Raw genomic sequence first — 12,669 nt, forward strand, 5'->3', positions numbered from 1 at the left:
ATATATATAGGATGGTGTTCATTTCTTACTTAAGAATTTCTAGGCTAACTCACATTTTGTAAAAACGAAGAAAATAAATTCTAAAGTTAAAGTAATGGAAAACAGTGAACTAATTTTTGATTCGCTCTTGCAATAAGCTTGATTGTTAATTTATTGTATTACGATAGATTTAACATTAAAACGTAAGGTTAACATTCTCTTCTGTTTCACGTACAACAGCAATTTACACTAAGCTATTTTCTTCGATATTGCTCTCGCATTACATCGACTACAAAAATATTTGCAATATTTAATTTACAAAAATAATTACAATGCGTTAAGTGCAATCTTGCGAAAACGTACGCGCGCTCAATTGTCCGTTCAACAATATGCGAACGACTGCATTTTACTCGGTTGCGATACTTTATCAAAAGACTCGCGGAATCGAATCAAAACTTTCGTAATCGTACGTGCACGAAAACAATTCATCCGAGACAATTTATTCATGCGACTATTTTTCCTATACACATAGGTGCGTACTCGTCGATTCCGCTTTTGTCGACTCATAAACAACCTCGAAGGCAACCGCGCTTTATGTTTATGACGTCGAATATAAATTGCACCCAGCAGAATGTGCGGCGCGTAATGTCCTATTCTGAAGGATGCAGTAATGTTTAACTCGTCCTGTGCCTTCACGCGCGCAATGGTTCCTGCATTCTATACGTGCGATCCTTCGTGCATACATAAATAAACGGTCACGGGTGTGTACAATATGCATAACTTGCGTCGCACCATCGCAGCCTCTCACCGACAATAACATCGAAAACCCTTTCAATTCACGATAGCGATGCGATAGCGATGTACCGTCGGTATTGTCTCGAATGTAAAATTTATTTAATTTCGCTTCTGATAAGCTCGCTATTTTAGATAAAACGACGAGCTACAATGTCCAAACAAACTAATCGTTATCACGATAAAGCCTCCACGAGACTCAGCGTTAAGAGTAAATGTTGCCATTACGATTACCACTTTTCCGGTTTTCGACTTCTTGCTTTTTTAAATCTCCAATTCTCCGGCAGACGGAGAAAATCTCAGGCTACAATATTCTAAATTTTAATCTTTTTTAAATCTTCTGTCGGCAACACGATTTAACTCTTCTGTTAGCAATAGGAATATTCGAGGAATGCAGCAAATTTCTTTATTATTATGGATTATATATATTTGTCTTATACTTGTCAAAGCTTTAATAATGTTTTTACTTTCACACAAATCGGATTGTATTTTACTTATTTTTTTTATAGATTTAAATTTGTCTATCAGAATTCTTAATAAAAATATCGATGATATCTTTGAAGACTTTATGTTGCTGGCATTGTCATTGATAAATGTGCGCGTAAATTTTCCTCCGTTTCGAAAAAAAAATCTCCGATAGAAGAATTGATAATTTTCTTTTCGAAAAAAAAAAAAGGGTACAGGAAAGTAACAATTTTGGTAATGATAATCAATCCTCGGCAGGAGAGTCTTCAACACAACACCAGACAAAAAGTAATAATCGTGACTTAACACATTTCAATGTAGTCAATCATCATTTATCATTCGGATAAAAATCAGTCATCGCAACGCTTTGAAACATCATAGGTGATAAAAAGCTTGGTTAATTATAAGTATGTGTCGCATCTGCGTTTTTTACCGCGATAAAAACGTGTCTACCGTGACGAGAGTGTCGCAAACAAAGAGGTTTACATTATTCGCATTGTATGGTTACATTACGGAGTTTCCAGTAATTTTTCTGAAGAAACTCGTCTGCGGTACCACGACTTCTTATTTACGTTCGTAGACTATAGCACAGTCAGATTGATATATAGTCCTTCGAGTTAAATTCTACGTGATAATTTCAACGGGATGCTAGAAGCACTTCGCTCGTCGAGCTTTTCAGCTCTCCTATCGCTTTCGTGCCGGCGAAACGATTTATAACGCGCACCTTGCGTGCCATGCGGTTTCTCATTATCTGGTATCAGCGGCAGAATGGCATTTCACGATCAAGAAATTGCGCAATGGATTCGAATTCCACGCGTCCGTTCAACTCCGCACGATTAAACGCGCGATCAGGGGAAACGCATTATTCGAACTTCAATGATCGCGTTATCACTATTATATCAGCAAACCATGATCGAGTAATTCTACGTTCGATTCACGGCATCACAAAGCCGTCTATAGGTGCAGCAGGTCAGACAATTTCGGTGTAGCGCCGTTTTTACTCCCGACTGCTTCTAATCGAAAATACACAACAAAGACATAACAAAATGCATTTCATCATGAGATTGAATCGATTATTTTATTTCTCGATAACTACAACACACAGTCTGATATCAACTTTCACATAAATTATTTTTAACCAAATTTGATTTGAAACGTATAATCATCATTAACTCTTAGTACACACCTTACTACACACGTTCAATCATTCGTGTTCTGGATTAATTTTCATCACTTTTACAAGTATATAAAAATTATTCAACGATTTTTACGTTTATTTTGACATCTTTAGAAATATTATTTACAATTGTATATTCATAACAAATTGTATATAAATTGATATGATTAATAAATATAATTATAATAACAAAATAAGAAAAACGCGCTGTTTCATACAAAAATGTAAAACTCTGAAACAAAAATGTTTAAAGGAAGCACATGATTCAATATCTTAAAATAGATATTCTAAAGAACAAAAAAAATAGTGTGTGTCGACTGTTCAAAAAATTAAGCTATTGAGTAACTTGAAAAGGTTTTTTAATATGAATGATAATTATTACTATAAATTGAAAATATATTGCATTTACATTTTAAACAATGCATTTTATTATTGCTATTGTGTTAAAAAAATATATTATAATTTGTTAGGAAAATGTTTATAACATTACAGATAATATTTAACATGGGTGCAAAAAACGTGATTATTATAAGGACTAATATGTTGTCCAAGGGTTGAATTCTTTTTTTAATAATTCGCGAAATATTCCCGCAACACAAATGAGAATTAGTTGAAAATAAAAAAAAAATAAAAAATTTTTAATTATAAAAAATGTACACACTTTAGATCATTTATGACTCAGAGGTAAACTTTGGAGTTAGTTATGCTAGTTAAAAAAGTATAAAGGATATGAATTGAGGTTTTCAACGCACAAAACTTGTTCTCTGGATACCAAACTTTTTTTAGAAATAGAAAAGAAACCAGTATTTAACCAGGTGCTCTTAGTATTTCAAAGAAAAGAAATGCACAGGGCACGAAAGACCCAAAGGTGTGTATTAAGAGTTAATTGTTTTGTTAAAAAAAAAGGAAAAATGATATTATTGAATTATTTTGTATTGTATTTTTTAATATCGACTAATATAAAATTATATTATGGCTAATGAAAGTCAGTGCGAATGGAGGTGCGCAATAAATAATTTACGAATAATCTTGTTAATTCATCCGTGTTGATCTTTATTCGTCTTAAAATCTTGAATGTTTCGATTCTCTTTGGAATCTTCATCAGCAAATTCCTTCAAATTATGTTAGATTTCGCAAACATTCGATATGGAGGATTACTCTCATGTTAACAAAGTAGTGTTATCTGTTTCATGTACGTAAAACATGTACGTAAGATATAAGTTCTTTCATTAATATATCAAGTAAACCTCGCCAAACCTTATTATGAAACCTTGGATATATTCAATTTACTCATTACTTAAAAACATTTAGTATAAATTTATTTAAATTCCATCCATCGGAAGAAACAATTTAGTATGCTGTCTAATATTTGCTAAAGGTCATGTCGACATAACATAAATTATAATAAATATGAAACCGTATTGATTTGCCTATTTATCCTAATTGTCGTATGTTTGTTGTGCATGTACATTTTTAGCATAGAATAATAATTATAAAAATGGAAAATTATTAAAAATTAACAAGCATGAATATAATGATTATAAGACCAACATACATTAGTATTTTTTAATCTCTCTTCCAACGGACCGTAAAAAAGAGCTGCAATCGATAACGCATTTGCATTTTGATCGCTGCCCCGAGTGTGCGGATAGGCAAAAAATTATAAATGTAAATACGCGAGGCGTTAGTTCGGAGAAGTTATGCCCGGAGTATGCAAAATTCGCGCGTTACATGCCCGGCGGAAGCGCGCATTCGTTATCCTTTTTACGCGTTTAACGTTTAAATCTGCTCTTGGTATCAAAGTATATACAAAGAAGGTTATAGCGCCGCTATACTCGCACTTTTTGACTGGGATCTTGCGATGAGTGTCGATGAGCAATTTTAATTGCCGGCGCTCTTCTCGTTCGACAGACCGTAGGAATTAAAGTCTCGGAAACGAGGACTCCAGGGACAGCACGGGTAAGATCGCGAGATGAGAAGACGGTAAATCTATTGGGGCGTTATTAACTGGGCGGTTGCATATTATGCTACATAATACGGCGTCGTCTCCGGAGCATGCGAAAGCGTACCGTATACTGGGTTATAATAACGGCGGCTCGGTCATTCGGTTTTAATTAAATGAATATTCATGCGAACTTCCTGCACTGCAGCTGTTGGAAGAGAGAGAGAGAGAGAGAGAGAGAGAGAGAGAGAGAGAAATGAAACAAAAAAAAGAAGAATTGAGAGGTCGTAAGAATGTCTGTGGCAGCATCAGTCGTAAAGATGCGTTTTAACGTTTATTCGTTCATTGTTGTTCTAACTTCACGATGACGACGTAATTTGTGGTGCAATTAAGCTAGAAATTTCGAAAATAGTTCAACGAGCGTACGTCACCGCATGCCACGTGTCGCCGTTCGACCTCGTTTACGACGAGAGTAATTCATCGGTCGAGAGAAGAAGAGTCGCCGAAATTAAAGTTTAAACGACACTCGAGGGCGGCGACGCGATCCTCGAGCTTCACGTACTCGCTCTATTGTTAAACGAGGGAAAATTATCTGGAAAACACTCGTACGTATACTTGGCAGTTTGCGTTCTCCAACGAACTCCGCAAATGAGATGCGAATGCACCGAGAAAATCCCGAGAAATATTGTCCTTTAAATGCCGATGGATTGCAGAGAGATTTTATTAGTTAAAGCTTTATTTTATATCTTAATATTTTTAATTTAATTTAATTGACAGCAGTAAATGTGTGCCATAAAGAGTTGCATGATTATTCTCTATGCTAAAGATCCACCCAAAATACATACATTGGAAAAAGAATTTGGTGGTTGCATTAATTGGAATTTGGATTAAATCTATTTATAATTCTGGTTGATATAAACAAAATTCTGATATGATCTGAATTTTCTGATTGATTTTTAATCAAATTTTTCTCAGTATATATCAAATTTTATCATTTCTCAAAGTCACCGAGAGTATTTTGCCATTACAACTTCTTCTAATAGGCAGATTTCTTCGAAATCTTTTAATAGGATGTTAAAAACTATATATTCTATATAATGGATATGTGCAAAAGAGATCACTATGTCTTTGACAAGAGACAATGGAGTTGAAAGAGTGATAGAATAAGTGAAAATTGGGAAATGTTTAATACAAGCGAAAGACCATATTTGGTCAAAGTGGATCTTAATTGATTCGGATCTTAATAATATTTTTTGCGTGAATCTTACAATTCAGTAACAAACCGTATTCCGATTATCGGTCAGTTTTGGAACGATCCCAAATTGAAATTAAAACACATAATCACAAATTAAATTGATATCACAAATTAAATTGACAAGTAATTTAATAATACAGATGCTAATGAGTATCTTAAAATATTATTTTTAATTGACACTATGTCGGAGAATAATTAGATTATATAAATTAAAACGCGATCAGAAAGGATCTTGATTCGTTTATTTATTTTATAGAAAGAGAGAGATTCGACAGTGATAGATTTCTCTCAAATTTTTGTGACGTTCTATACATTCGAGAATCCGCGATACGGATGTCCCGAATCGTCGGATCGTCGCGTATCATTCCAATTCCGGATTGCCAGAGCGTGCTTTTGTCCGCTCGCTTTATTATTGTCAATATTGACTGTGTTGATTGACCCTAGAACACTCGCTGCGTCAGCCTGCACCCGCCTCTTGCCATTCATGCATCGTATCGCGTACGTGAGAGATGGGCGAGTGATCATAATTTTCCATTCGGTTGTTGAGTGAAACGAAAAAAAGTAACGCCAAATATATCGCTCGATGGTTTCCGATTTATAGCGGATTATCCGCGTGCCTGTTGTCTACTTTTACCCATTCAAATTGCAACGAAAATATAGGCTGATGAATGCATTTACTTCGCGTGCGAGAGAGAAAGCACAAATAGTTTTGATACAATTTGACCAAAGAGTTTGTGTGCCATTACTAATTCATATTTAATCCTGCATAACTTTCTTCATACAAATACTATTGCGGCTTGTGCGTGTGTTTTAGCTAGTTTCTGAATGTATATTCAATTGAATTGAATAGAGCAAATTTTCCAACACGGTAATCACGCAGTGACTTGATTTGTTTCGCATATACGAGAATCAAATGCGACATAATTTACATATAATCGAGAGAAACCATTTGTACAGGCTTTGTCACGCAAATGTAAGAGAACTAACGATACTAAAGCAGATTGAAAAAATCGCGCGTTTAATATTACTTTCGCTCGCTGCGTTTTTAAGATGCAATTCAGGTTTTATAATTTGTTATGCATTCAGATTCTCAAAGAGCAACTTAAACATATGATAATGAAATTCTCCTTTGGCATACAACAGCCTGTTTGAGACACAAAGATATTCTGAGTTACTTCTCTAACTCGATTCGACCGCAATGTAGCTCCGCGAATTTCCTATAAAAGTGAAGTTAATCAGTGCAATCTCGCAACTGTTTTCACCAATTCGCAGCGAGATATGGAAGTGATTGTCTCCAAAATCGAAAATAAACAGGTGTCATTTGCTTTCAAACGGGTGCTATTTGTTGCTTCAATGTAGCAAAAATTTAATTTACAATTTGTTATTTATGATATCTTGTTCCAAATAAGAGGATACACAATTCAATGAAACAACGATCCAATTCACTTGAATTGGATCGTTGTTGCATTGAAATGTTGGACTATTGCAAATAGGTATCGGACTGTTCCCATCTGGAGGGAGAACAATCGCAACTCCTTGGAATTAATGCGATCCCGTTGTAGTCTGACAGACTTGAGCTTCCTGATGAAGTTGGAACGTTTATCTTGGAAGGCGGCGAGTCTATTCGAGCCTGTCTCTTAAAAGGACATCTGAGACGAAATTTCTTGAGACGTGGTTACACTTCTTAATTAAGATGTGTCAGAACGATACCAAACTTCGTGTTATCTGGCAAATTATTTCAGTCGCTTGTTCAACGAAGCGATATCGCTTAAATGGGATCTTCATCGCGCGGCGTTAAGGGAAAAGGATTTCAGAGAAATCTAGCTTAATTCGAGTATACTTAATGAACATTGTACGTAAATGATGAAGATTTAATGTTAAAAATTCAACGCGAATATTTTTCCAAAAGACAGATATGCTCAAATGTGACAGCAGTGCACATTTGTATGAATAAATATCATTCTTCATTAATCTGTTATTCATTACGTGGAATTCTACAAATTATATTCACAATTATGACTTTAATTTAAAATTAATACATGGTCCTAGTAGATATAATATTTTACATGAAGTATCTACGTTAATTTTGGCCTTTGTATTAATTTTGCGAATCCCTCGTGATATTAATCGAAAATTAATGCCGAGTGTAACATATGCTCGGACAAGAAAAGCTGCTGTAGCACTATAATCCAACTATGTGCTGTATAATTTATACATATATAACGTAGTTAACTCGCTGACATATTACTATTGTGTGTATGATATATTATTTATTGTATTACGCAATTTTGATGAGGTTTTGTGAATGACAGTCGTCTACAATGGTATAAAGCCGGTCGTTAAGTTTGAGTGCCCTTGGTAACCCTACGTCAATTTTGTCACATCCGCTGGCCATATCTGGGTCGAAGATAACCCGACAGCAAATCTATATGCGTTATGCAGTGTGGCGTAACTAATGCAGTTTAGAATAGGCGTATCCATCAAAGCGCGAGCCGCTCTACCCAAACTAATCTAATAAGATGAGAAACTCTGTCGGATATCTCAAGCATCATATTATGGCGCCGTAAATGTAACATCCCGGAAATTCTCGTCCTTAATATCGTGTAGACCTCATTTATAAAATCGAATAGCCTTATTAATGATAAATAATACTTTCTGATGAAGAATCAGAGTTTTCTAATTAGAGAGCGAGAATATAAAAAAACTGAATCTCAATTTTGCTTACTAATACCAGAAGAGGACATCCGTATCTTATTTATGCGACGCGAGTATCTTCATCGCATCCCTTAAACGTGACCATCTTTGGCCGTCTACATGTTGGATTTCTTTGCGACAGCCATTAATTAGATAATTCTATGTCGCGAATTTCAAACGACGAGACCAAAGAGCGACCGACGGAAAAGGTAGAGATGCACACTCGGTGCATCTCGACGATGCGAGTATTGCACATGGAATCGAGATCATCATGCATGTTCTCTCGTTTAACTTATTCTCGTTCATCCTCGCTACCACTCGGATGAGCATGAATCTGATTACATACAGTAACTAACTACATTCATAACTTGCGATTGCGGAAGTGAAGTTTTTTTTCTCTCACTAATTGATATATTATTATATTGCGATAATCCATGTCAGAATTATTCAGCCCAAAGCTATTTTCGAGTGTTTCACATAATTGCTTCAAATATTTCGTGTAAATTGCGAGTACAATAATGTTGATAAATACGCTTGCGACAAATGTGGTTAACAACGCGGATTAATGGCTTGGCAGAACAAGCGATGGGCTGCATTCTGTCGTGTAATAGCCACCGCGAATTTGCAATGTTAATTTTTGGTAATCTCCGGTTATTATTACATAATGAATCGTGATAATATTAAAATAATAGCAGGCCTGTCTAATTTAGCTTCGGAGTCAAAACGCAAAGCCATTGACGTAAAAAAATCAATAAAAAAATCTGGTAAGATTATATGAGATTATAAAATGTTGATAGACATTTGAGCGACGCTTATCAACACTTTACAAGTCCATGAAATCTTATTCAATTGAATTTTTTGCGTCGATGACTTTGTGTTTTGACTTCGGAGCTCAAATTGGAGAAGCCTGATAATAGTAATAAAAGCGGGTAGTAATAGTGCAATTTTTAGTATGTCATACGACAAACTTATGTAATTACTAATTTTGCGAGGAAAAGTCGATGACCTAAGTTGCATGAAATGAAAATAGTCGAGATCCGACGACGGGAATCAATGACCTTTAAATCTATCAGGGCGATAAAACGCTTCAGCAGTCACGAAACATCACCGTCAGATATATGAGAGAATTTGCAAAGCAAATTTTCCGGATTTTACCTACGGTCGCGAATTTTTATTCCGTTACCCTTCGAAGTTTCGCTTCGCTTTAATCTCGCTGCCATGATATGAGCTTTCAGTTTACCGACTTTTTGTGTGATTGCAAGCGCGAGAAAATGAAGAGTCAACGCTTCGTGCACAAAGCTCACGTGCATATTCATTATTAGCCCAGGTGCCGACAAATTAGCGTTTCCGACATTTATCAACTATCCAACGAGTGGAAGTAAAAAGGATTCTTTATCTACATAATTTGTCAGCGAAAAAATTATAGTGTCATACCTCTTAAGTTACAAGTATCTACAATTAATTAAATGGCTTACTGGTCTTGTTCTATTAAAACTAAAGTCAAGACAAAAGTACAACTACAAGAAAAAAATGAAGCTTTCGAAAGAATTTTAAAAATACATGGCAAATTAGATAGCTTCGTGGAAGTCGTATAAAAGATGCAATATTTAATTACAGTAAAACTTTTAAACGTTGCGTTCACGACAACACGCCATTTTCTTCAGACTATTTTGCCATTTCGTGCTCTCGTTTGCAGCAAGCACAAAGAAATAAAAACAGCAAAAATGTTATCGCTCTATAATTTCAAGAGTGACATGACTCAAAAAAATTTTTCAGAGAGAGGGAAAAACTATTTTTCAACTTAACAGAAAATAATTAATTATAAGTAATCAAGTAATTGACAAAAAATATTTTTAACATTATCAACATTATCACTTTATCTTTTTCGTTTCTTTAACTCTTGAAAAATCATCCTTTTTTGAGTTGTGAATAGTATTATTAACGCTTTTAATTAGTTGCTTGCGACAAGTGTTGCAAATGCGTTTTGCATATTGTTGCTTATTTAGATCTACAGCCCTTTAGACGTTTTTCTTTCGGAAACCAGTCTTGCGTTCTGTAACAGCAATAATCCTCAAAACGCGAAAGAAAGTTTAAAGATCCAGTCTAGATAAATCGCAACATAGATAAAATGCATTCACAACGCTTGTCGTGACAATCAATTGAATTGTGTGGTCAATGATATTACTGACACTTCTAATTGGTTGTCGCGACAAGTTTTATGAATACGATTGTCACTTTTCGACTAACGTTTAACTGGAAATCGTTGACTGTCCTGCTAGAGAATTTTAATAGATCTATTCGCTTTGCTTAAAATCTTTAAAAATTTTTGCACAAAATGAGATAAATACATAGAGATAAGGTACGTAGAGCGGGGCTTTTTCACAGAATAATTCAGACCAGAGATAGTGTTTATGTTTCTAAACAGCACAGATTCAACATTCGAAGGTCATGTTTACGCTTTCAAGAAGCAATCGTTCATGCAATGTAGTTGTAAGCACGTCACTGGAAAGGAAAAGTAGTTTACTGCCACAGTTGAAGCTTCTGTGACTGAAGTTGAAATTGTCTCGCTCTACTCTCTTTGGACGTTGAAGGGAAAGACAAAGAAGACACTGAGTGCAAAAATTGCAACATGGACAGACCTAATTGTTGTGTTCATTAAAATAAAATCATCAAATCTAATCCTTTTACTGGGAATATCTTTCCAAACATCAAAAAGAAATCATCGCATATATTTAGGTCATCAAAATTTTTAACTAGAGATTGTCAAAAAATCATAGAAGTAACGATTGCGAATTGTCAAAATTACGCTTATCCTAAAAAAAGAAGCAACTTAGCAAGGAATTCTTTTTTCATCATGTAAAGCCCACTTCCACCATTTCGATTAAAGGCTCGCTATTCAACACGTCAAATATATTTCCAGATAACAGCAGGCGGAAAAGTGTCGCGGAACTTTTTTGTTGCCGAGACACGGAAAGTGCGAAATAGTGATGGCGATAATTTATTAACGTCTCGGCAGAGAGTAACGTTGCTTCTTAGCGTAAATAGCTTCCAAACACGAAGAAGAAACATATGCAGGATGCTCATGCGCAAGTCTAAATAGCGGATTAGAGGGAAGGACGTTTCATTTGTCAAACTGCTCGTGCTGTGAGATCCTGTTACCATAATTTGCTGTAAGCGCGACTAGGAAACCAATGATCCATGATGCACATATTCGTATTTCATGATTTGCGAGATATCACGTCGCAAGAGATTATTAGAGAGACATGAGTTATTTAGATTTTACATAAAGAAAGTGAAGTCAACAATTCATACGTTAGTATCGTAAGACCATTATGACATCATGTGTCATCTCGCAGAAAAGAGCCAAGGAGAACCGCATTACTATGGAACTGCATTTATTAATTCCTGAAGGCTATGCGCACATTAACAAAGAAGAAAGTCTTGAGTGCCTGAGGAGCCTCGAAATTTCTCAATATCCCGTTACATTATTGCGTCACGGAAAAATGCGCGGAGCTTTATACGGAAATGACGCGAGGGATAGGAACGCGAAGACGATGCGGAATGTCGAATGACTAAGATAGTAATCGGAGACTATTGAATTTCTCTGTTACAGAAGGTGGACCCCGAGCTGATATTTACCAAACAGGAACGAATTGGGAAGGGTAGCTTCGGTGAAGTTTTCAAGGGTATCGACAACAGGACCCAGCAGGTTGTGGCCATCAAGATTATCGATCTCGAAGAGGCGGAAGATGAAATCGAGGATATACAGCAGGAAATTATGGTTCTGTCACAGTGTGACAGCCCATACGTCACCAAGTATTATGGATCTTATCTCAAGGTTGGTAAAAAAAAATATATTCTTTTTTGATATGTTTCAAAAAAACTTGGTTGTTATTAGAGCCGTCAAATTATATTTGCTGATAGAATAAAATACCAGCCAAGACACTCCTCTTTTTATCACTGTTCTGTCCCAATGAATCGCAGCCGCATAATCACATAGGCAAAAATAAAAGGCTGCTCGATCGAGGACACTTGGCTGTTACGCCCTATCATTTTTCATACAGCAAAGAATAGGAAGGGCTTGACGGTCAGTTAACTATTGCTTCCGGCTCGGCTGTGTCGCGTCGTCCGTTGCTTCCGCTTCCTGCGAGAGGTTCAACGAGCACAATCAGGAAGATCACAAATCCCCACGATTCGTTCGTAATAATAAAAGTGATTTTTATTCCGCGATTTTAATGTCTCATTATAAATTATTAATTTATTAAATTTTGAATAAAATAATTAAAATTAATAGAATTATTAAATATTTCTGTAGAAAGTGTTTTTTTTTTTTTTTTTTTTTTTTTTTTTTTTTTTTTTTTTTTT

The 12,669-nt window shown here is 35.3% G+C and overlaps 1 protein-coding gene across 3 annotated transcripts in view; it reads left to right on the forward strand.

The window, feature by feature from the left end:
* LOC108684675 (serine/threonine-protein kinase 26) overlaps window positions 1–12,669 on the forward strand; it is a 123,853-nt gene that overhangs the window by 96,826 nt on the left and 14,358 nt on the right. For all 3 annotated transcript variants that reach the window (XM_018189121.1, XM_018189120.1, XM_018189119.1), the window contains exon 2: window positions 11,918–12,142. In XM_018189121.1, coding sequence (XP_018044610.1) covers window positions 11,918–12,142 — 225 coding nt within the window. The remainder of the gene's footprint in view (window positions 1–11,917; window positions 12,143–12,669) is intronic.

Source organism: Atta colombica, unplaced genomic scaffold (genome assembly GCF_001594045.1).
Source record: "Atta colombica isolate Treedump-2 unplaced genomic scaffold, Acol1.0 scaffold137, whole genome shotgun sequence".
Taxonomy (NCBI): Eukaryota; Metazoa; Arthropoda; class Insecta; order Hymenoptera; family Formicidae; genus Atta; species Atta colombica.